General features: G+C 37.3%; 1 protein-coding gene across 1 annotated transcript in view; it reads right to left on the bottom strand.

The window, feature by feature from the left end:
• Nucleotides 1-22,809, bottom strand: part of LOC122795580 — a 207,205-nt gene extending 184,396 nt beyond the window's left edge. The window contains exon 1 of the mRNA XM_044063828.1: nt 22,347-22,809. Within this exon, the coding sequence (XP_043919763.1) occupies nt 22,347-22,470 (124 nt within the window). The 5' untranslated portion in view covers nt 22,471-22,809. The remainder of the gene's footprint in view (nt 1-22,346) is intronic.
• Between the last annotated feature and the right edge of the window lie 4,114 nt (nt 22,810-26,923).

The following is a 26,923-nucleotide window of genomic DNA, read 5'->3' as shown; positions in this document are numbered from 1 at the left end:
GCTATTTCTGATGTGGGATCATATTATGTAGCATGGCACATACTATGAATATGTGGGCACATGTGCCTGGAGAGTACTGCAGGGCTCCACCGGATGTATCCAAGCACTGGAACTGTGATTTCAGCATCCCAAACACACGCTCTATAATTACTCTGGTTTGTGCGTGTGCCTCATTATGGCGTTCTTGCATGTGTGTGTGTGCATTTCTGATGGGTGTCATCATCCACGGCTCCAGTGCATAGCCAGCATCCCCCACAAGGTGGCCTTGTGTGATGTTCCCCCTGGCGAATACCTGATACAGCTGTGAGGCATGCCAGATATGGGAGTCGTGGTAGCTTCCAGGGCTGCCAGCACACACATCCATGATAATGCCCTGCGCATTGCACACGACCTGGCAATTGATGGAGGGGAATCCCTTGCGGTTTATGTAGCGTCTACCCTGCTCCCCAGGTGGTGACTTGATTTGTATGTGCGTACAGTCTATCGCACCCAGTACCTCCAGGTATTGTGCCACACGGTGGAAGTGGCGCATATTGCTAGCCAACTCCTCCTGAGATCTGGGGAAGTATATACTCATGGGCATGTAACATGGCATCCAGAAACTGGTGTAGTACCCTGGATGCTGATGCCTGTGAGATGCCCATTATATCCCCGGTTGGCCTTTGAAAGGTACCTGTAGCCAGTATTCTCAAGCTTACACATACCTTTGTGTCCACTGGGATGGGCTCCCCTCTGTTGTTTCTTGTTCTCAGGCGTGGCCGGCACAGCTCCGCTATTTGCTGTAACGTGTCCCTGTCCACCCTGTAACGCTCTACTATCTCCAGGTCTTGAAGCCCCTGGTAGGTTACCCTTGGTCTGAACACTCTCCTTCTCCTCTGAGGCCTACGGTAGTTGTCGGCACCCTCCTCCGCAACTCCGTCTGTCTCTGACACATGCTGATGTATCACAGCCACGGCGGCACCCAACATATACATTTTAAAAGTTCCCCGTGTGTTTACACCTAAAGTGCAGCGTTTGGGAATACACGCTGTGTGTTGTGTGCATTCACACTTTATACTGTTGTGCTGTACACCCGGTGATGTCATTGGGTGTGTCTGTGCAGCCGTATCTGTGGATTATCTTCCGTGTTTTACCGTTGGCACTGCAACGCTGTTGCCTTTGGTGTTACATTACACTTGCCTGCATTGGTTTAGCTTTAGACCTTACTTTACTGTTTCTGCACGTTGCACCTACTATTTCCTCGATTGCATCCTGCAGAGCCCTGTCATGTGTCGTTTCTGGGACATGGCATATCATGCATTTTGTCTGCCACCACCGTTATGCTACCTTTCTACTTGGCTGTGCTGTATCGGTTCTTCACTCTTTGCAATTCTGCTACATCCCCTACTTTCTTTGCATTCATATGCCTCCCCTTTCCCGTTTTGTGGGTTTCTGCATGCAGAGTTGTCAGCTGCCGCCAATTGCCCTTCGTGGGTTGATTGGTGTTGATTGCTCATTACGACTCCAATTACACTGCTTCTGCATTTCCTCATATTCTCCGCATCACCTTCCTGTATCCGTTGTTGTTGATGGGGCGGCCGTCACATGACTGGGTTGGGGGAACGTAGTCATCCTCGTGCACATGCATCTCTGCGCGCATTGTGTATTCTCAGCGCATCTATTTCCCCACACGCCGGTCCTGCTGCTGTGATGTGCATTGTACAGCCCATGTTTGCTGGGCTCCAGTGTGCTTCCTCCTACAGTGGCACACCCCTCTGCGGTTGACATGTATTCCCTCTGGGCCACTCCTCGGTGTACTGCCGCTGCGCCGTTTGGTGCAGCCTTACGCCGGCGGGGGTTTTGCGATTCAGTATTATCTGCCTCATTTGCATGGCATTGACTACTAATACATAGTTACGGCGCCGAACACTGCCGCCACTCCTTGGCAACCCTTGCGCTGTGGTTGTGGCTTTCCATGCATACTATGGTGTATTGTGGATGTGAAGCTGATGTGTATTATACTGCTCTTTTATGACATTGTCATATTATTTCATTGTTTCGCACCTTCCGCAGACATGTCCTGGGGTTCTGCTGTGGTTTCTGTGGACATACCATTTATGTCATTATTTACATTTTGTGCATGTTTTCTTTTGACATTCTCTGTGTCTTTCGCCATTGGCATATTGCACCAGTATGATACCTGACGTTGACAGCCTTCCGTTACTCCTATGTCATGTTTGGATATATGTAAACCATTTTTTTTTGGTTTACATTGCGTTCTTATGCTACGCCTCGCCGCCGTGGATCGCTATATGCCTTCATTTGCATGGTGCAACACCGCACATGGGGTGTTTAACATACCTACGCCGGTGGCGGCGCAACTCAGGCGCACGCCGGTAGTGCACGTGGAATTGGATCGTACCTGAATCGCTCGGCGGCCATATTTGGCGTTGTGGCGCCTACGCTATGCGTGCGCCTGGCGCAAGGTTCATGAATCCCGGGGATTGTTTATCTTGTTGTTTTGGTGATTCACCATTAATGGAAATGAAATAATTCCAATAAGTATCTGAACTGTAATGTGTTTCTTCTCTAATAATTTTATGTATGTGTGAGAGCTTACCTTTATCAGAAACCCTATGTTGTAAATTTAATATCAAGTAATCAATCAGAATTGGGACAGATTCTTTAACTGTTAAAGACATTAAATCAAGTTTATTAATAAGATGTTGTCTAAAAGTCTGAATCTCTAACCAACATGTTTCTCTCAAATCAAATTCTTGCTTTAAGAAGTCTAAATTTTTTACTTTATTGTCAGACAGCAACCGATACCAATACTTTAAATCATTCTCTGTGACTAGAAGAATTCTTTCAGAGGTGGATGATAAAAGAATACCTTGTGTACACATTATAGGGAATAGGATAAAATTCCATTCCTTATATTTAGGATGCATAAATATAAAGTTACGATATCTAATAATAATATTTAATGGGTAACTAGCTATATATTTTGGTGTAATAGATGAAGTACAAAATTCTTTTAGTAACCATAACATGGGGTTATTTACAATAGTATTTTTATGTATTAATGATATTTTCATGAAGTGAATGCTAATTAGTTCCCAATAATCTTTCCATTTTGCAACATATGACTGATCTATTAACAAAGTAATAACTTTTATAATAGAAGAGATAACATATAAATTAAAGTCTGGAAATGAAATGCCCCCTTGAGACCAACTATTAGTATGTTTCTTTAATGCAATCCTAGGTCTATTAGGTGCCCATAAGAAATTTAACATTTGTGAATTCAATTTCTTAATAATTATTTTTGTAGGTGGGAGTATTATTGATTGTATTAAGTATAATATCTTAGGAATATTATCATTTTAATAATTGTGAGTCTCTCTTCCATGGTAAAAAACATATTGTTCCAGCTATTGAAAAGATTTTGTATATTATGAAGACAGTTACTATAATTATTATGTATAATAGATTTAATATATTTAGTTAATATTATGCCTAAGTAAGTTATCTGACCTGAGTCGGGTATATATTTGTGAAAATCATTTGTGAGGACATTTTTTCGTGCGTATATTGGTAATATTTTAGTTTTTTCTTCATTAAATATCAAACCAGAGATATTTTTAAAATCTGTCATTTTATCAAATAATGACTGCATAGAAGAGTTAGTTCCTGCTGACGTAATTAGAACATCATCTGCAAAAAGTTGAATTTTAGATATTGTATTTTCATCTATATCAAATCCTTCTATATCAGTGCTGTTTCTAATCAAATTAGCCCAAGGCTCCATTATTAAAGTAAATAATAGTGGACACCCTTGTTTTGTACCTTTTAATATGGGTATTTTTTGTGAGACATATGTTCCTATCTTAATGTAAGCCAATGCTCCTTTATATAGATGTTCAATTAAATTCACAAATGCATCAGAGAAATTTGTACACTTCAATAAGATAAACAAATAGTCCCAACTTACTGAGTCAAATACTGAACTTATATCAAGACTAATAAGTGTTGTCTTTCTTTTTCCTGTTTGCATAATCAATTAGCGTTAAAGTTCTCCTTATATTATCAAAAGTATTTCTATTTATAATAAAGCCTGTCTAATCTATATCTATTATACCTGGAATGATTGTCTTTAATCTGTCAGCAAAAATACTCATGAACATTTATAGTCAACATTAAGTAATGAAATATGAAGTGCATCTGGTTGGGTCTTTATTGGGTTTTAAAATTGGTGAAATGAATGTGTATTGCCAGGATGGGGGAGTTGTTAACTCTTGAAACACGAAAGGTTAAACAAACTAACAAATCCAAAACACTGGATAGAGTGAAAGAAGGCACACACTGAGACCAAAAGTATAAAATTAAGCGCTTTTCGTTTATGTTAAATCATAAACTTCTTCAGACAATACATATCACTTCAACACACATTTAAATACATAAAAGTAGAAGTAATTAACCAATCCACAAATAGAATGCATTAAGTGAAAGAACAAAGTCACCACCCCCTAAACCATATACAAAGACAATCTGTTAAAATTTAAAATGAACCATAACACTTTTACTAAACACAACAATATTCCATATAAACAATAAAGTAAATGATTAATATCAAAGTTGCAAATATAAATATAGATGTTTTTAGATTAATGATCAAAATTAAAATATAAATAGGAATAAAAACATCTATATTTATATTTGCAACTTTGATATTAATCATTTACTTTATTGTTTATATGGAATATTGTTGTGTTTAGTAAAAGTGTTATGGTTCATTTTAAATTTTAAATTTTAACAAATTGTCTTTGTATATGGTTTAGGGGGTGGTGACTTTGTTCTTTCACTTAATGCATTATATTTGTGGATTGGTTAATTACTTCTACTTTTATGTATTTAAATGTGTGTTGAAGTGATATGTATTGTCTGAAGAAGTTTATGATTTAACATAAACGAAAAGCGCTTAATTTTATACTTTTGGTCTCAGTGTGTGCCTTCTTTCACTTGGATTTGGGAGTTGTTAACTCATTTTGAGCTGAAATGAAAACCCTATGTATTAATGAGTAAGTACTCTTAGGAAGAATTTTATAAATCTCTGGTATAATACCATCATTACCAGGTGCTTTGTTTGATTTAAGTTTGTTTATTTGTGTAATAACCTCTGTATATGAAATATTTTATCTATTAATTTAGTCTGTTGTTTATTAAGTTTTTTGTTCATGTTTGTAGTTATAAATTTCTTTATTTTATCTTTAGAATCCATATTAATGTCATTGTGGTTAATTTTATGAAAGTGATTTCTAAATTTATCTAATATTTCTGGTAAACTAGAAACATTCTTCTTTTTCCCTGGAGAGAAAATGCCTTTGATATGATTTTGTTTATTCAGCCTTTTTGTTTTACTTTTAAGTCTATGTAAGTATTTGGGACTTATTGAGTAAGACAAAAACTTATATTTCTCTAATGTTATTTTGACTTTATGGCTTAAAATTTCTTTGTATTTCTCATTTAATTTATTTATTTCCTCAATGACTTTTTTGCCCATAATATTTTCTTTATTATTATGTTTATATGAGTCTAATTTGCTTGGAATATCTAGTAATTCCTTGTCCCAAGATTTCCTTTTATTATTATACCATCTGATACTTTGTCCATATAAATATGATTTTAGAGCATCCCAAATGTGAATAATGGAGACATCAGGTGTAGTGTTTAAGTCTAAGAAATGTTGCACCTCTGTAAGTATATAATCTTTATAGTCCTTTAGTTGAGTTAAGTATGCTGGTATTCTTTTGATCTGAACATTATAAGTACTCTTTACCATAAATTCAAAGACAATTGAATTATGATCTGATATAGGACATGAAATGATTTTGGAATTAATTAAGTCTGTTACCATTTTGTTAGAAATAAAGACTCTATTCTTGAATAAGTTTTATATCTGTTAGAAAAAAAGTGTATGGTAATGATTTAGAATCTATCTGGTTATTAATATCATTCAAATGATATAAATTAATAAAATCCTTTAAATGTTTTGCATTAGATGTAATTTTCCTTTTTCCTATAGTAGTAGTATCTTTTTCATACAGGATACAATTAAAATCACCTGCTAAAATAATATCTCCTATAGAAAATGATATAATCTTATTGAGATGGTGTTTCACTGTATTAATGCCAATTCCTGGTATCCAATATACATTGATTAATGTATATATTTTCCCATTAATCTGTATTGTAACCATACAGAACATTCCTTTATCATCTTTATAAGACTTAATAGTTTTAGGTATGGGCATATTTTTGTTCCATAAGATAGCCACTCCTCTTTTTTTTCTGTGTGTGTTCTGAGCTAACCAAGACTGTATATTTATTAGTGGCTAATTTATCTATATCCTTTTTCAGGAGATGTGTTTCTTGAAGGAATATTAAATTGGCTCTATGCAAATTAATATATCTCATTAAACTTGCCCTTTTACATGGGTTATTCAATCCATTAATGTTTAAAGAAATTCCTTTTAGAGATACCATTTAACTTTTATAAACATATAAAACAAATAATCAGAATAACATTTACTAAAATAAGTATTATTATGTCTCCTCCTTTAGGTGTTCTATTAATTATAGCTGTATTTAATGAAAATCTTATGGAATTTTGTGTAATTTTCACTTTTATTTGTAGTGACAATGAGTTTATAAAATGTGATGTGGATGTCAAAACTATATACACACAACAATAATCAGGTGAAAATAATGTTTGGATTAAACATTGCACCCAGCCAGGAGTTGAAAACTCCAACTTCGAGTAGCAAATACCACTCAAGTTATCCCCCTATCCTAAGCAGCAGTACTTCAGCTGCCATCAAATTAATTCGATACTAACTATTATTAACTAAAGTTAACCTCATTTAATTTGATTATCTACTATAACAAGGCTAAACAATTTATATAACAGCTTCATATAAACATATAAAACATTTAGAAACAACTAATATTGCTATGTACATCTATTCTATATAATAAACTCATAATCAAAATAGCATTCTAACAATCTTGGTAATGGGAGCATAGAAGAGAGAGAGAGAGAGAGAGAGAAAAGGGAATATCCATATGTTAGTTTAATAAAAGTTTGTAAGAATAAGTTCTTATTATATGTTTATGCTCATTTGAATTCAATAACATTTATTATCTTAGGCTATTATGACTCAGACATTACTTATATTAGGGTATTCCCACTTTCTGCCATAGTAATACAGTTAAAAGCTTTAAAACTTTAAATTACTTGCACCAGAAACTTCCTTCTCATATTTATTATTGCCAATTAAATAAAATAATTATTCCCATGCATAAGTCAAAAGAACATACTTCACAGCAATATTGATTCCTAGTTATACATAAATCATTGTGATGAAAGCCATCTGTATTTTATATATCTGAACTGCAGCTTTAAAATATGTCACATGACAATTTCTTCTGAAATATAATCATAATGATACATATACTAGTCTGTTAGTCAAGGCAAATGATTTATAACATTACATATCTTTAAATCATAAGCATCTATATACATTAAAGTGCAGCAGTCATATAAGCTTTCAAAAACAAGTGTGCATGAGTTTTACCTTCTATGCCTTCTAAAATATCTCATTTGTTTACTATGGCATATTAAGTCACTTAAAATCATTATAACTTTTGTATTTTATAAGTTACAACTTAAATAAGTAAGTTATTATAAAGAAAAACTCACATTTAGATGTCATAAAGTTCGTTTTTCATCACAAAATCGCATTTACAGCAGTTCTACTTCCTGAAACAGTTTACTTCTTGAATTTGCGATGTGTCAGTGTGAAATCAGGGGTCAAAGTTCAAAATGGCTGCTTTCAGTTTCTCTGCGTGTATTCTGAGTGTTGAAGCTTTTAAAATGACTTGAGGACACTATTCACGAGGAAACCCACATCCCAGATTGTCTCCCATAACATTCTGGCGGGAATTTTAATAAAAGTAAGTGACTGACATTCATTTTGTAATACAAATGGATCTAAACAGTGCAAAACCTTCTCGAAGCACTTTACAAGTCATTACAGTCTCTATGACAGTGAAACCAAGCCTTCAGTTGTTTAACATAAACACAACTTATTTTTATATGCCCCATTTCATTTTCTCATACAGATCTTATTACGAAAGGGTAAAATAACTAGCAGGATACACCACAAGAATTCCAAATTGTAGATAAAAAACTTCTTTATTCCACAACAAGTAAAAGATAAGCGCTTTCGCGTGCTTCATGCATGCTTCATCAGATCTGATGAAGCGTGCATGAAGCATGCAAAAGCGCTTATCTTTTACTTGTTGTGGAATAAAGAAGTTTTTTATCTACAATTTGGAATTCTCGTGGTGTATCCTGCTAGTTATTTTACCCTTTTGTGCTGCTGTTTCTTGCTACAGGATACTTTGGGAGTGTCTAGCGGTAATTTGTCTTCACAGATCTTATTACATACACATATCAGTATTATCAGAAGCATATAACTTTATAAATAAGAGAGAGAGAGAGAAAAAAAAAGGACCTACAAAGAGTATCTACAAAGATATTTTACTTGCTGTTTGTTTTAATAAAGTAGAACATGAGACATATTACTTTCAACTACTTTAGTTCTAGTTAACTGCAATTATATCATGACATATTATTTGAAATCATGTATTAAGCAATTAAGTCATGGTATAATATTTAGCAACTGTATTTAAACAGCATAAATAATTTTAAAGAAATAATAAATTATTTTTCCCCTTATTTCCTATTTTTCATCAAACCCCTCTCCCTGCCCTCCCCCACCCTTCACTAAATGTTTAGTTCAAAGAGAATGCCATTACTTAAAACAAGAAGAGAAAGGAAATGTATCAAATTACTAACCTTAAGTCTCTTTATCACAAAGAGAAACAAGTTGATTCATATCAGGTTATTTGTTCCTCAGGAAGTTTTATTTATAAAACAAAAATCAGTTCTTTGCACACAAAAAAATAACTTTGAATAAATCCTTAAGAAATTTGTGGCTTTCTTGAAAATGTAGTAACTGTAATTAAAGAGTTCAAAGAAATATAGAACATGTCATTTGTTTTTTAGTCTTTTTTGCTTCTCTGAAGTCTTCCAAGAAGTTCCTGTTCCCATCCTCTTTAGCGAAGGACTTGCCCATTCCATATCTTCTATTTTATCTAATATTTTATTTCTTTTAATATACAGCAAAGCAGAGTCCAAGTCTTCAAAAATTCTAGGGCCATCCGGTAAAAAGATTTTTAGTTTGGAAGGAAATAAAAGATGAGTTTTGAACTGTGCTTTCTTAAGCTCTCTTACTAATGGCAGAAAAACTTTTCTTTTTGTTATTACCAAGGAAGAATAGTCATTGTCAAAACGCACAGTTGCCTCATTAATTTTTATAGGTGCTTTAGCCCATGCAGATTTTAATACCATATCCTTGTCATAAGATGATAAAAATCTTACAATAACTGATCTAGGATACTTTTTATTTATATTAGAATTAGATAAAGACCTATGGGCTCTTTCAATACCAAAAGAAAATGCTTCTGACAGATCTAAAGTTTTGGGAAGCCAAGTATTTAAAAAGGATGTAATGTTGTTACCTTCTATATTTTCTGGCAGTCGAAAAATCCTTATATTATTGCGTCTGGATCCGTTTTCCAAGTCATCTAGTTTGGATTGAAGGTGTGTGTTCTGTTTCAATAAGAATTCAATGTTAATTTCTTCTTCCTGAATTCTGTTGTCCATATCATTAAGAGTCTCTTCTATACCTGTAATCTGAGTTTTCTGATGTTGTAAATCTTGATATAACAAATCCATTTGTTTTGTGGTTTTTTCTATAAAGTTATCAACTTTAACATCCAGTCTGTCCATTTTAGTTGTTAGTTGCTGAATAGTTGATAGTAAAGACTGAAGCTCTTTCTTGATGCTGGAATCCTGACTGTTAGCCTTACTGGAACTCATTCTGAACAGAGGTGATGAAAGAGAAATTTCCAAGAAGATTTCTGACAGGAAAATTATTTAAATTTTCTTTCTTTTTTAGATATTAAAGATACTGATATTCCAAACATTTTTAGAAAGAAAATTATTACATTAGTTGAATTTTAAAGTAATTATTTCCTGTCAGTGTAGTTATGTTGGTGGAGCTGAAGAAATCTGCTGCTATCCTGTGTTCATCCTTGGCCACGCCCCAACAGTCAGTATAATCTTTCTGAGTGACTAGAAAACACAAAATATGTGGTACGGATGCTCTTGAATACAGATTCTGTATAGTTAGTGTACACAGTGTCAGTGTTATTGAATTTAGCCCCAGGAGGTGGGAATTAGCTGAGTATTTGTACGTGTGTGTGTGTGTGTGTTTGCCTGTACTTTGTCCACTTTCATGTTAGAACTGTCTTGTTTGAGGTTAATGATCAGGAATGAGTGTTTATCAGTAACTTCCTGATGAGGATCTCTGCACACATGAACCGCAGTTGGACAAATTGAAGTTCCTAGCAACTTAATCTAAAACAACTACTGTACAACAGCCCCCCACTAGCCTATTTTCATAGCATTGTCACAGTGGTCCATGAAGGGAACACCTGGGGTCGCAAAGTTTCTTGATCACTTGGTTTGCATGATAGAGAGCAACCTGGAGTCAGACGTGTATTTATGTGCCTGTAATGGGGCCTACTAGAACTTTAACTTCTCCCACTCAGTTCATTGTTAGGGTTTCATTTATTTACATTGGACTGTTCTCTTGATGATGTTGGCAGTCTGAGAGTTATTGTACTGTCAGCCTTGTAAAGGATGCCTGAGGCGAGTAGTGCACAGGTGGGGTTTGTTACTGTGCAAATGACATAGTGCTTCTCTGAGAAATAGCTTATACTTAACTTATTGATTTATGTTTATACAAGTAAACAACTCCCACAAAAACTGAATGTATTTGGGCTTTTCACACAATGACCTAAGCCAGTATGAATAACAGCAAGATTCCACAGTCCTATGCCATGTTAAGAATTATTGCTGATAATCTGTTTGGCTAAATGGCTCACTGAAACACATAACCTTTTGTGTCACAAACGCATGGAGGTCCATCCATCATTTATGATGTTTAGGGTTACAGTTGTCAAGATCCTTATTCACATTCCATATGTTATTGAATACTGCCACATTTTCCCTAGTCTTTCTGCAGACAAATCCTGAGATTTGTGAGTTGTCCACCTGTGATGATATGGGCAAGTACCAGTATAGTCATCTGGAGTTTTGCAAAGAATGATATGTCCTTTGAATACTAAACTGATTTATAAAAGATGATTGTGTTACAAATGTATTAAAACTGAATGTCACTTGTATATCAAACTGATTTTGTACACATACTTGTGTTGAAAATGCATTTGTGAGCTTTGTTTGTGTTGCAATGCATCAGTGCACCCTGCTGAAATAAAGAGAAATGCACATGTATTATTGCAGCTGAATTAAATGTATATGTTTTTAATACAGGATACTGGCACAGCAGAGGTTAGCTTTATGAAAAATAAGGGGAATATAAATGAGCTATTAATTCACTGAAAGGCACCCACAGTGCTGAGTAGGACTGGACATGATGGGTCTAGGGCAGAGCCTTTGTCCATTAGCTCGTGTAAAGAGGAGAGGCCCCATGCACTGCCATAAACATCTAGAAGTGTACTGTGGCGTCTGTGCAAACTCCTGTCTCAGCTTCAAAGGGGAATACTGTCAGGACAGAGAGTCAGTTAACAAGATGAGGTCATTCTGCCAGCCCTCTTGGAAATTATATTTTAGATATTACAAAGAGAAATCTCAGAGTACTGAGTATTATATGTTTAGGAAGCCTAACTAGAAAGACCCTTACCCACAGCATCTTGCCTTGTGATAGTAAGTAGCTTAACTATGGAACAGCAATTCTCTGAAAGAGTCAGTCAGGAATGTAGTGAAGCTTAGTTCAGATATTGTTTTTTCTTTATTTGTCCAAGTCTGTCCATCAATGCTCTTTTCAATATTTCCTGTGATCTGAACTTTGTGGTTTACAGTGAATATATATTCAGTATTTTCATGTACTTTTTATTATAGTTTCATGGCTGATCCTTGTAGAAAGTATCTAACCTTGGAGTGCTTATATTTATTGGAGACACTGTGTGGGCCACTCCAGAAGGCCTAGCCATCTTGGTGAACTACTATCATTTGTAGTAGTATTAATATTACACAGTATATTTGGATACCCACTTATGAGACTTACAGTAACCAACTAGTGGCAGTGATAACTACCTTATCGTCTTGACAAAGTTGGTAGAGAGGGTAATCTGTGTCAGCCTTTCCCAGGTGTGTGTGTGCGTGTGAAAATTAAATCTTAAAGACTGCATGTGTCGGCTACATGGGGTAGCGGCATGAAGCACTGGATTTAAGAAGAGGGTGCTGGAAGACTTGGCTTAGACACTTCACTGAGGACCTAATCCTACAGCTGTACCAGTGGGGAGTCTTATTAGTGACCTGGAGGGAGACAGATAAAGAGACATCCAGACCCTGGGCTATGTATGTTCCCCTGTGTGCTCTTAAGGGCAATTGTACTTGATGCAGAGAGGTCTGCATCTGGAAATATTGAGTGTATCAATTTGTATTCCAAGTGCACATCCCTCTCCAGTGTCAATGATGAGGATTCAGGCACCTTGACTATTGGTCCAGTATGGGACAACACATATTGTTGGCCAATACATACTGGTAGCAGTGGTGGGCATCACACCAACATCCATGAATTTCACATGAATTACATTCTCAGTGAACTAAATCTTCATTCTAATCCCACACCACAGCATGCATGCCTTGTGTCATCGACTGTCCTATTACTTGTACAAATAACTTTTGATATGATGCATATTTCCATTATTTAGAATTCCTTGAGGTAACAAAAACATAAATTCTACTGCCCTCAACCTCTTTTCTCAATACTATACAAATTAACTTTTTAAGACTATTCATTTTGGTTCAGATTGACACAGGAAAAATACTGTGTATAGTTTCTGAGATAACTACGCTTGCTTATGATATTAAGTTGATATCTGCAGACGTAAGCACCATATAAGGTGTTTTCCAAGTGTTTACATACATGCGGATTAAACATTTCACATTTTTCCTGCCAAATCTTCTGCATGTACATCTCATTATTCTATATTTTCTTTACTGTTTTAAGTGAGTAGCACTCATCCACTTTTATGGCATCAGATAATTTAGACCCCTAGGCCCAATTTATCTGATGTTGTTTGCTACCCATCAGTTGTGCAATAATTCAGTGAATTCTTATTTTGCAGAAAACATTGCATTTTCAAACAAAATTTTACAGGGGTATTAGGAGAGACTTTTAGACTGTGAAAACAGTGCAATTATGTCAGTTGAGTGGTAAAACAGGTGATCAGATCATTCACATAACTTGGTTTTATGCCGTAACTTCATGATATTTTGTTGAATTTTCACCTGAAAGTATCCTAATAGTAATTTTTGATAAACTGCTTGCACTTTTGAAAGTGTAATTGAAATTCATGACTTGGCTCTTTCTGTAAGCAATTGTTATGGGACAGTTACATTGTTTCTCAATGTGCACCCATTTACAGTGACAGTGGTATTGAATATTAGCAATTGCTTTAACTCACAACTGGTTTCAGTACTTTTGGTCTTACTATTTAATAAGAAGGTTTCATTCATAGGGAGCAATAATGGCGAACGAATTTGCCTGCATTACATAGCAGACTGTATATAGTAAAAAAAAAAAGTGTCAGTGAAACTAGGCAATTAAGACATGGTTGGATGAAAGGCCTTTCTACATTTGAAGCTAACAAAAAGCAATTTTCTGTTATGAGACTTTCTACAGAAACTATGGGGTGGTTTGTATTGAAAAATTCACAAGGGCACCTGGGAACTACCCCTACTCTTGGTAGTTGGGGAAGGTGTTTCCTGTCCAGGCATGGAGGCAGCCATGAGGAATGGTTAGAAAATGTGGCTGATTCAGCTTTTGCTGAAAATGTAACTGAAATGGTAGAATTGCTAACAGAAGTTTTTTTTCTGATGATGTGGGTGCAGAAAAAACAGTGACATTGGTGGAAAAGGAGATTGTGGCTGTAACCGAGGTGGATTCAGAGGAAAACTTTCAGAGGCGATTGTATGAAGGAGAGGCACTTACCTCTGAAAAATGCATAATTACAACTCTCCAATCTGGGGAGGGGGGTTGCGGGATGACTATATGGAAGAAATGGTCAACCAAAGTGAGCCAGAAAGTGGAGCAGCAATTTCATGGAGCAACATCATGGAAAAAAACAGAAGAAAAAGGAGAAGAAGAGACTATGCTAGAAAAAAGTTCCAGAGACAAAAACTTATGCACAAACTGCTGAAGAAGGAGGAAAGAAGAAATAAAAGAAACAAAAAAGAAGTATACAGTGCATGTGAGCAGTAAAAAAGAAATTATGGACAGGTTTGAGGTATGGGACTCAGTCATAACACCTTTGGTGTCAAAGAAAAAGAGGTAGGAGCATTATTGAGATTGTCTATTGGAAAATTACCAGTTAAGGCAAATATGCTATACAAAAAAAAATAAATGTAATAAATGTGCAGTCAAACTAATTACCAGTTAAGGCAAATATGCTATACAAAAAAAAATAAATGTAATAAATGTGTAGTCAAACTACAGAGCATGTGTTTCTGAAATGTGAGAGAGTTAATAAGTTTGTTAAAATTTGAGCAAATAAATAAGGACATAATAAAATTTAGTTATTATGGTGCAAGAAAACAGGAGGAAGTGAAGAAAATGGACTGAGTAATATTTTATGTTTTATGGACTATATGGAAAGAGACTAAATGAAATTAAACACAATGGAAATGATTTTGGAGAAAATAATGTTTTGGCTGTGGATAAAAAAAGAGAGGGGAGGGAATGCTTAAATTGAAGTTTATAATGTATGGAGATTTGTAAATAAATGTAAATATGTAAATAATAGGCAATGTATAGATAAATAAAAATCTGTTCTTTTTAACAAATGCTGTGAGATTCTTGGCATCCACTAGAGTATCGTCAATTTTGGGAATTGTGACCTTCAATTTAACATCTCATCTGAAGAATGGCACACCCTGGAATTTATAACTCCCTTGTGCTGTGCTGCAGCGTTAGTAATAGACAATTCCAAGCACCAGGTGTATAGAACCCACAGCCTTCATATGGCAGATACACCTGGACAGTACACAGATGAGTTTTAAAGTAAAAGTCATGGCACCTTTAAGAGAAGTCTGTGAGGGAAAGTATAGGATTTTTCCCAAGCCGACAAGGAATGCTCCGTGGATGAGACAATGGATATAAATGACTGACATGCTGCTTCATATGACAGAGCTAGGTACTCTCAACAGAACAGAGTGCATATCTTTGTGTTCCAGGAGATCTCAGAATACAGTCCCTGCTGTTTCACTTTAGCATAATTAAGTTACAATGGTTAGAACACAATGTGAGGTAATTCACTTTGGGGGTTTACACTCACAGAACACTTAAAGGTCTCCCTGTGCCAAACAACCTAGAAATGCAGAAGGGCTCCATGTGATAAGCTGAACACTCATGAATGGCATGGAAAAGTGTGGGGATATCTTTTATCTTGCCAAAACCAGGACAAGTGGCTTGTAAGTGGATCTATACTGGTCCCCCATGGCTGCTGGGTATACCCTTATAAAACAAACAAACAAAAGAAAACAGCAGTGCTGGATGTAACGTGCCATACTAGCTAATGAAGCACACAGTATTTCTTGAAGCATATATCTGTACCTGTCAACTGTCTATATTTTTACAGAATGTCCAGATTTTCACCTTTTTTTTTTTGTTTGTTTCTTGTTGTTGTTGTGTCTTTCGGCTTTTTTGTTTCTTGTAACATTTGCAATTTTCTGGCAGAACTTTGAGGATTGAGGTCACTGAAAAAATGACAGACATTTGAATTTCAGCCTTTGTATCCTTTGAAAGTTGAATTGGTATGTGGTAGCATGCATTTTCTAGTCTGTAAACACAATATTTTAAAATCTGTCATGATTTTGAGCCTCCACCCAATTCTTCCAACATTCTCCAGATTTATTAAGCTAAGGGGTTGAGAGGTGTGCACAGAGTAGCAATAAAAAAGAAGCAAAGCATAACAGAGTATAATCAGAAACAGCATGCATTTGGGGGTATAGCTGCACTGTTTCATGCCTCATCATAAATGGAATGGGACATTGTGCAATCTCAGTAACAGAGGTCATGAACAGAAGTGGCTGGCATGTTACTTCATGTACCACATCAAGGTACTCAACAGTACACGTGCAGTTTTTTGACCTAGAGATCTCACATTACAGTCACTGCTAATTCACTCTGACATGATTGACTTAAGGTGGGTAGAACAGAGTCAGAATGCCACCCCAATATGCAATTCATTTTATTACAGTAACACTGACAGATCACTTAAAATGTGTCTCTGTGACAGACACCCTAAAAATGCAGAGGGGCCACACAGGATTAGTCAAACACCACTGATAGGCATGTGAAAGTGTGGGATATCCTTGTCATCTTGCCAAAACTAGGACAAGTAGCTTATAAATGGATGTATAGTGGTATGGATGGCTATCATGCATACCCTTTAAGAAAAATCAGTGTTGGGCATAAGGTGCCATATTAACTGAGGAAGCACACTATCTTTTGTAGCACACAGTGACAATTAAAAGGAAGCAGAGCACAACATAGTATGATCAGAAACAGTATACATATTAGAGCATAGCTGCACTGTCTCAAGTACAGTCATCAAAGGAATGTGACATACAATAATCTTAGTAACATAGCCAAAAGATAGATGGTACCCTTGTGATTAACATCTCCACTATAAGTGAAGATTCCATAGCAAGTGTTGAAATGAAAAGAGAATTTTGATCCAGACAGAACAGCAGGTAGTGTATGAAGGAATGGTAATAATGCAGTACAGACTGTTATTGTATTATAGAGCAGGCTGCCAATGTGTGTAATGCATCTTCCGTAATATAGGGTTAGCACGTGTTCCATTTTATGCAGGACGGTCCCTCTCTGAGCAGTCATTCAAAGATTTTTAGGACAAAAATGTGAAGTTTCCTTCAATAGTTATATAAAATTATTATTTCAAATATCTACTTTAGGAAACAGCATAAATAAATCAAATTAGTTACTTAATGTATATAAGAATGGTGGTGCTTTTCTCCCAAGCCTCTGCTGAAAAGGGGTTATTTATGACCCAGTCAGACTTTACCAGTAAGCAAATGGAAATAAATACATAAATAAAATCTACGAAAATGGAATTTTAGTTTGTCAATAAACTTGAGTCCAGTCCTTTGCACTAGTGGAAGGTATGGTGTGTCCTGCAAAATCTTACATTAGCTTAAAAAAGTCCCACTTTGCACACTTGGAGAGGCGGTAACCCTTACAGCACTACTGTGTACAATTATGCAAGTGCAATACAGGAAGTCATGTGACTGCACATATACAAGAAAAACATTTATCTCGTGTCAATTTGCCATGGGGAACAAGGCATTGGAGAGTATGAGGCAGTGAACAGGGTAGGATACTAGATATGTCACTGCTCTGTCCTCATTGCTCTGACATTGACAGCATGGGAGTATTTTGGAATGGCAGCCATAGTTTGAATGGCATCATGTAGGACTAATGGTTGTCAGGCTGGGAATCAGCCACTTATTCTGCACTACAAATGGTTATTATGATGGCAAAAAGCATTTCAGTTGCTTTCAGTAAACCACGGTGAACCAGACTCAAATGCATACATCTGTAAGGTAGAAGGGGAAAGAGAGAGAGTGCTGAAGGACATACAGCACAATGCATTAACTCACCAATATATGTTCATAGATAGGTACTAGGCCATCTGCCCAAAGGCATGTATAAGCCTAGGCAGAATGTGTTGGCTTTCGCCGCCTCCTTAGACTAGTTCCCTGTACCTCTGTCCAGCAGAGCCATTGAAGTGATCCCCGGGGTAAACTTTCTGTTTCACATCCACTCATCAAGGTTTCTCTTGAAGAGTGTTAGCGAGGAGCTCTGCCTAATTTAGATTGGAATCTTGTTCCAGAGCATGGGAAGAATCTGGGACAGGAATCTTTCCCTCCAGCATGTCCTACTTATTGTTGTGGTGAGGTTTAGATCCCTAGAGCATGTGGCTCGAGGGAATATGGTTTTCTTTAGGTGGACCATGTCCATCAATTCTGGATTGGACATGGCCTTGTATGCCAGGCAGAGATCACCTCTGAGTAGGCGGTATGCAACCGAGTACAGCTGGAGTTTCTTCAGTCGAGTGGCATAAGGCATCTGTTTGAGGCCAGTGATCCTCTTGGTGAGGTACTTATGTGGCCTTTCCACCCGTTGCAAGTGTCTTGTAAGGTATATCCCAAGTAGGGCGTTGTACTGTATGGTGGGTCCGATGCGTGATGAGTAGAGGAGCACAATGACCTCTTTTGATCTGGATGCAAATCCTTCTGTGATTAGGTGGGCCACATAGGATTTTCTAACCACTTTGGCAATGTGATTATTAAAGGAGAGATTACTATCTACTTGGGTCTCCAGATCCCTTATTACATCTTCCGTATTTAGGAGACTACCACCTATGTGGTAGTTTGTGGGTACTTTGTTTTTTCCAAAGGGAATGACTATGCATTTTTTGGCGTTGCTTGAGGCCATGATTTTGATACCAGGTATCCGTCTCAGTGAGACCCTTTTAGAGGATGTCTGCATGAGAGTCAATTATAGCCCTTAGTTTGCAGTCGTCTGTGAACTTGGTCAGCCATAGTCCTCCTGTGCTTGCCTGTACCTCTGAGAAGTATATGTAGAACAGGAGGGGTCCTAGAACCGAGCCCTGGGGAACGCCACTTGTAACTGGTTTAGAGTCAGACCTAGCTCCCACAACTCTCACCATGTGGGTTCTGTCCATGAGCCAGTTGGCAACCCATCTTGTGACGTAGGAGTTTATGTTCAGGCTGGTGAGCTTGTCTATAATACCAGAATGGGGAATGGTGCTGAAGGCCTTTGCGAGGTCTAGGTAGGCTGTGTGTACAACCTTTCCCTCATCTATAGCTTTGGTAACGGTCTCAAGAAGTCCACCAGGTTTAGGAGGCATGATCTGCCCTTAAAGCTGAACTGGGTAGGGTCCAGTGTTTGGAGGCTCCCAATGTCTCTGTTAAAGAGTTCCATGATGTTGCACTCCATAGCCTTGCAGACTAAGCTAGTCAGGCTTATAGGGCAATAGTTCCTGGGGTATGCTGTGGCTCCACCTTTGTGGAGCAGAATAACCGGTGCTGTGCACCACTCCTTGGGTATGTAGCCTGTGGAGAGGCTGAGTTTGAACAGTGTGTTTTGGTGAGGGGTTAGTTCATCTTTCAGCTCATGTAGGACACAGCCTGGGACACCGTCCAGTCCCATTGATGCTTTATTTTTGGCTTTGGAGAGGGCTGTTTTAGGCTGGTACTAGGCTTATTGCCTTTGCAGGCCATTTTAAACCTAGCCACTTACCCCTTGTGAGAATCAAACCCCGCACCTTCCGTTTGTAAGGCAAACACTTTAACCATTATGCCATCCTCCCTCCCACATTTTAACCTAAATGTCTGTGATTTCAGGGGCTCTACATTCTTCTGGTACGGTTATGAGCCCTTTTGTGGGTGAGAGGGGGTGAAGTTTGCACTGAACCTGTCTGCCGGGATGTTGGCGATATTGATCGGTTCAGTGAATTCTGTGCCATTCTGCACTAACTATGAGCAGATCTGAGCATTGCCACTTAGATTCTTGACATAGCTAAAGAATGCCTTGTATCTTTGGAGTCCTTGGCAATTTTTCTTTTGAAGCTCGCCATGGATGATTTTATAAGCGATCGTAGTTTCTTGCTATCAGGGATGTCTTCCCTTCTTGGGATATTACTCTTTTCTGTACTAATTTCCTCTCTCTATTGTATAGCTTGTTTATGGCAGGGGTTGACCAGACTGGTTTCCTTTACTTGGAGGAGTGAGCCTTGGTTTTGCTTTGAGATAGCATGATCCATGCATTCTTGTAGGTGCCCATAGAATGCATTAGGATTTTGCAGATTGGACAGCATTATCCTTTAGCATGGAGGCTTTGAAACTTTCCACCTCGGTCTTAAGTAATGTGAAGTTTGCTTTTGAAAAGTTTTTCACAGTGGTTTCCTTGTCCGGGGGGTGGGTGGGATGTGGCTATCCAAAGTGACTTGTTACAGCCGTTACAGTCCCGCAGTAGCACAGTACACTTTTTTGTGAGGAAGGAGGGCAACGTTGGACAGCTCGTATCTCTGCAATTACTGAGCATGGGTGTTGAATCATTCTTTAAAACTAATCTCCTTAGTTACGAAAAGTAAAAGGCAAAGACATAGATGAGCTGCTCTTAGTATATGTTCTACCAATTAAGGTGGCATGCACCCATACCTCTCAGCCTCAAAATGCACAGCTGAGAGGTATGCATGTACCACTGCACATCATTCTATGTTGCCAGGTTGGGTGGAGGGAGCAGGAGTTAGTGCAAGGGACGCCCAAACCTGTTACTCTGTGGTTGTTTTTTTAACATCTTGTACCAAGTTGTAGCTTGTTCACCCCCCTCCACATTTCTATGGTGACCACATCACTTGTATTCCTTTCTTTGTAGGAGCTGCACACTTACAGTCTTTTGTAGCACAGAATCAGATTTTTATCAATCATCATTATGCCTTCTAATCAGACTACGTGTGTGCATGAACGGCCTTAGGTCAACTGGTGCCCTAGGCAAAAGGGCTCCACGGCGCCCCCTACCACACCACCCAGTGCCCCCATCCTGGTCTACCTGCATCAAATAAATACTGGAAATGTGCCCATACTAGAGCGGCGCCTAGGCGGCCACCTAGTTTATGCCTAAGGCCAGCTATGTGTGTGTGTTTGCATTTTGCGGATTGTTTTAATGTTTGCAAATAATGAAGTGCGTGGACATTGAGTTTCCATGTTTTCCCATTCCTTGAAAGGTTCAGAAAGAAAGTATGCAGAAATGGCAGGAACTGGTTGTGTTTTAATCTTCTCCATTATTTGATTACTAGGCTGATGCTGGAGAGTAACCTCTGCATTTTACTTACTGTTGCATCCCCAGTACTTCCAGAGGCGTTTCAACTCTGCATCTTTTCTGTTAATTAATAGGCAGATACTAGGAAAAACGTATTACAAGAGACAACTTTCTGCATTTTAGTGCATAATCGGGTCTGTTACAATGCTTGTGTAGAGGAAAAAGAAAACAATGTAGCACTGGTAGCTCCTTGGATAGTGATTCTGCATTTCACACAACACTCCATTTATAGTAAGTGTGCAGTATACATAACTGAAGTGTAACAATCTTTTTACCCTATACTTTTTTTTACTGCCAAGTAAAAACATTATTTTACATACATACTATATGTGCATAATTGTATTACACATACACTACAGTAGAAACTGTTACGGGTGCAGACTTGCAGCACACCTCTTATGTGATAATCACGATGCAATGTTTGCATGATGTTACCAACAAATCTGCATGCCATAGCAAGCGTGACATATTTGTATATCACACCACCGGCTTTCTGCTTGTCAATCAAGTCGGCCACGCCCATTCCTGCGCCAGCCAGTGGGTGAAGACAATTCAACAAAGCTGTCAAATGTATCCCTAGTGGTTTGGCTGCTCACGGTCTAAGTTCATGAATTATGACCAAGGAAAAAAGTCTTTCACTCTCACACATACAGATCACTTACCTCTCAACCTCTTACAGCAAGAAATCTGAACAAAGCCATACAATAAAAGTGGGACAAGGGCCCAAAAATAGGCACTTTTTTAAAATACTGCTCTTAAGAGACTTAGAAAGTTGTTAGAATAACAGATTTTGCATTGGTATGAATTTTCTGAAGTGTATTAAGTCATATCATTATTTTCTAAGTTCAGTCTTTGACTTGCCACTAATTTGCCAGAAATCCACAAGTTTCATGTAAAACAGACCAAAAATATGAGGCAGAAATCTGCACAGGTATGCGTTACGAAATAAACTGTAAATAAGCAATTAACTGGAAGATAAAACATTTAAGGTACATTTGATAAGAGCATGCGTGGCCACTGTGTGTGTGTCTGTGAGCGCGTCCGCGATTGTCACTATTCAGACCCCCAAACGTAAAAATGAGAAAAAAGGGGTTGAGGGTGGAATGGCTGTAAAGAGCAATCCACCAGTAATGCATTAAAAAGTGAACCTCCACACTTAGCAAAGCACTGGAAACTTGGTTTTCAGTATGTTAGTAGCAGTAAGGTCGAGCCACCTACCTGAGTACACCTCGGAGGACTTTGCAGCATGAAAGCTGCATATCACAACCCACAACCACGTTAGCATCACTTGTAGCCTTCCATTCGAGAAAGCTTTCTGCAGAAGAGTCATAGAACTGGCCATATGAATCTTGAACCGATAGTGAAAATTTGGCAATCAGGCATTCAAAGTCAGAAGCAGAATCAATTATTTTTTTTCACGGTAAATCTTCCAATTCCTGTTAGGGCGCAATAGCGAAGACCTGTTAAAAAAGCTATAACCATACAAAAAGTCACTTCTCTTTATTCATGGATTTGTCTAAGTGATAACAGAACACGTAGTGTCTTTTACGATGCGTAAAACAACAATCACATCAAAGTAAAACATGTGCATTTCTAATACTGCCGCCAAGCCCAACCCTCCAGTGATTTCATCATCCCTTCAGGCGGTCACGAGCGCCTTTCACATGATACGAAGGTTTCGCAATCTCCTCACCTCCATTCACAGTAAGGGACAGAAGTTACCGTACAACTTGCAAAACCTGTTACTTTCCTCATACTGAAAAGTAAAGGATGCCACTCACAACCTTAATTACATAACACTTTGTGACGCAACTAAAGACATAATATGCAGTCCACCCCACAAAACCACATTTCTTTATCCTGTTGTCCCATTTCCAGTCTTGTTTTTGCAAAACTCTGTTTATGGGCTCCGAATCCTCCGATCACAAACACATCAAGCTACACCAAGAAGGACAGAAAAATACTACAGTATAATTAAAAACGAACGAGATTGCTTGCAACAAATTCATTGTTTTGCAGTTTAGAGTCACTATTTCTCCCTCTCAGTGTTTTCCTAATTATTTAATTAACATGCTGTTTGATAGGCTGCATAACAGCACGTGATATCATGCGGAATTCTGAGCTAGTAACCTGCCGTTCTCATCCTTTCCCGATCGCTTCAATAATTGCAGACAGGTCAGTGAGAGTTGGTAAAGAATGGCAGCAATTAAAACATCAAAAATAAACGTTTTGTGAGCGTTATTTGTCTGCAGTTTTGGAAACGTTTCGGTATTCATTCAAATACAGTGATGACATCATACCTATCAACCTCTTAGAGCCACATATCTGGACAAAGCTATAAATAAAAGTGGGACAAATTTTATTTATTTGCAATTTGATTAATTTACCGGGGAAGTCCACTGGGCCGAATTGACCCATTTTCAGTGGAGGCCCGGGGAGAAAAGCTCCAAGATGCATTATACAATTTAAATACAACTGATAGTTAATATTACAGATCTTATGTAGAATAGTTACTCATAAATGCATTCAATATCATGCATAGTTAGCACATTCATTAAGCTCGAAGGTAGGGATCATACAGTTTCATTTGGAAAACAGATATGGGTTAGGTATGGAAACAGTTTACATATAAACCTTTTAAGAAAATGTAAATACGCTTTGCATACATACATCAACAGCAGAATGCCATTTAAAATATTGGGCTGTGTGAGGGTAGCTGTAGCAGTTGAGAGCTTAGAGAGGAGCTACAGAAATTGTTGAGAGCTTAGACAGGCTCATAGGAAGATAACTATGAGAGTTGGAGAGCTTGGGAACAGAGAGAGAACCCCCTTGGATTGGGTTGGGTGAAGGCAAGTACATTTCCATTTAGTGGACAGGTGTTTAAATAGCTGGGTTTTGAAGTTTTCTGAGTTTGGTATGGTTCTTAGTGTGGAGGGAAGGGAATTCCATGTTTTGCCTAGTGAGAAAGATAGGAGAAGTCGGCTAGCAGAATGTTTAGGTTTATGAATAGTAATTAAGTTCTGATGTTCAGATCTGAGAGCTTTGTTGGGTGTATAAGTTTATAGATTCATAGATTAGTACTAGGCTAACTGCCCTTGCAAGCCATTTTAAGCCTAGCAAATTATTTCTTGTGAGACTCAAACCCTGCACCTTGTGTTTATAAGGCAAACATCTTAACCATTAGGCCACCGTCGCAATCCCAATCAAGGATGTTAGAGTGGGACATTTTGTTGGGTGAAATATGCCAAACATAGAGACAATTTTTAACTATTGCTCTTACACACATAGAGATTTGATAGAATAATAGATTTTACATTAGCATGAATTTTTCTGAAGGGTATAAAGTCTAAAACTCAAATGTCTTTCACTATTTTCTAACTTCAGTCTTTAATGACTTGCCACTAACTTGCCCAAACACACAATTTTATGAAAAGCAGACCAAAAATATGAGGCAAAAATCTGCACATTCTGCAAAAATCTGGACAGTTGAGAGGTATGCATGACAGCCATTGAAACATTAAAAATGTATACGTCTTAATGACTGTTATACTACAAGGGCTAGCCATCTGAGGGTGAGAATATAGACTCTAGATGACTGTCAGCAGTGAAATGACACCACAACCCCATGTTCAAATCCGGGGAAAAGGGTTTGTGGAGGGATCAGTACAGAAAGCACTGTTACATTCACTTTAAATTATTGGAGACCCCCACATTTCTTCATAGTGCATGCATTCTAAAAATATACGTATAGGCCCTGGATGAGGGGAAGTCAGTACATACATCTTACCTTGACTTGACCAAGGCCTTTGACACAATCCCCAACTTGGGCATCATTGAAAAGCTAATACAACTTGGCATAAATCCCTATCTTATCAGATGAGTGGCCAACTGGCTCACTGACAGGATCCACAAGGTCAAAATAGAAACCACCACCTCTAACAGCACACCTGTAATTAGTGGAGTTCCCCAGGGATCTGTCCTGGGACCCCTACTGTTTGGCATCTACTTCTCAGAGATCCAGGAAAAGACAAAAAAACTTGTGGCTGACCAAGTTTGCAAACAACTGATAGTTGGATGCTGTCATTGACTCAACAATGATATAAACATACCGCAAGAGTGTCTCATGGCAACTAGTGACTGGTGCCAAAGGCATGGCCTCAAGTTAAATGCAAACAAAATGTATCATCATACCATTTGGCAAAAACATAGCCCCTACTGATTGCCACATCAATGGCAACCCCCTAAGTACACAGCCTGTGGTGAGAGACCTGGGTACTCAGTCTGACGACAATCTCACATTCGACCATCATATAGCAGCAGTGGTCAGAAAAGCCTTTTACTTGGTTCATCTCATAAGTAAAGGGACTGCATCCAGAAACAAAGAGGTTATTACCTTTTTATACTCCTCCCTCATTAGACCAATAAATGAGTATAATGCCCATTTGGTATGTACCTCTCCAAACATCTGCACCAACTGGAAAGGCCACACAAATTGAAACACAGCACAGTAACAACGTAAAAGGAACGAAACTGGTATGGATGGAGACCTCAAGAACTCCTCAGCTCGGACACAAACCAGAAGAAAAACGTTTTATTACACAGAAACACAAAATAAAAAATGAATCCAAGTTAAGCGCTTTCGTCTGACACTTACAGACTTCTTCAGAACATAGGCAAACATCAACTCTTTCATTTTAAATACATTTAGGCGCCAAAAGGCCACTTCCAAATCAATCATGAATTAAAGGTACATGAGCAAATAAGTGTAATCATGACACAAATCCTTCCCTAATGAATATCTATCTGAAAAATAGATGAAATACCATCAAGAATAAAAAGAAGTGCATGGGTAGTACATAATGTCCTAAGAATAAAAATATTTATAATGCACAAAACTGAAAAAATAAAATGAAAAAAAATGTAGTATAACTCATTGGGGCTAGAATACAACCAAACACATGGTATGAACCTACCAATTAATATTGCTATGAAACCTAAATGTAACAATTGCAATAGATATAATGATTATGAACTGTTAAATATTGAATGTTTTAAAATTTTTTAAAAATATAAATATTTTAAAAAATATTTTAAAAATAGTTGATGTAATGTAAAAATGGATATATATTTATTTTTATATTTATAAAATTATTGATATGTATTTTTATTTTTATATTTATAAAATTATATAAAAAATTGAGGTGAACTGTTGAAAAATATATGTAAAAATACTTAAAGAAGATGTGTTTGAATACTTTGAGAGATACTTAGTGAATATTTTTGGGATATGTTGGAAATATATAAAGAATATATAGGAGGAATGTATATGTGAATGTAAGAGTAAGTGTAAATGTAAATGCAGATCACTATTCAAAAACCACTGCGCTAACTGCAGGAACGGTTTGATACTGATAAAATCATTGATGCCAGGCAATCTTGTGGCATCAGAAATAATTTGCCATTTGCTCTCTTTCATAGCCAATAAAGCTTTTACATTCCCCCCAAACACTGTTATATTAACCTTGTCAATAATAGCAAATTTAAAATAATGTGTAACACCGTTATTTAAAATGTGTCTATAAAGAGCATTCTTTGTATCTTTCTTCTTAATACTAAATAAATGCTCATAAATATGTCGTCTTAGATGTCTCTCAGTCTTGCCGATATAAAACGCTGAGCATACTTGGCAAGTTGCAAGATAGACAACAAATTTGGTATTACAGTTTCCTGTCTTACAGAATATATGTGTTTTGTTAAAATTGTCCAAATTAACACCACCTGTTTCATTAATAGTG

The sequence above is a fragment of the Protopterus annectens genome, chromosome 2.part2 (genome assembly GCF_019279795.1).
Source record: "Protopterus annectens isolate FY-2018-M chromosome 2.part2, PAN1.0, whole genome shotgun sequence".
NCBI lineage: Eukaryota > Metazoa > Chordata > Ceratodontiformes > Protopteridae > Protopterus > Protopterus annectens.
This window is presented reverse-complemented; position numbering and strand designations above follow the sequence as displayed.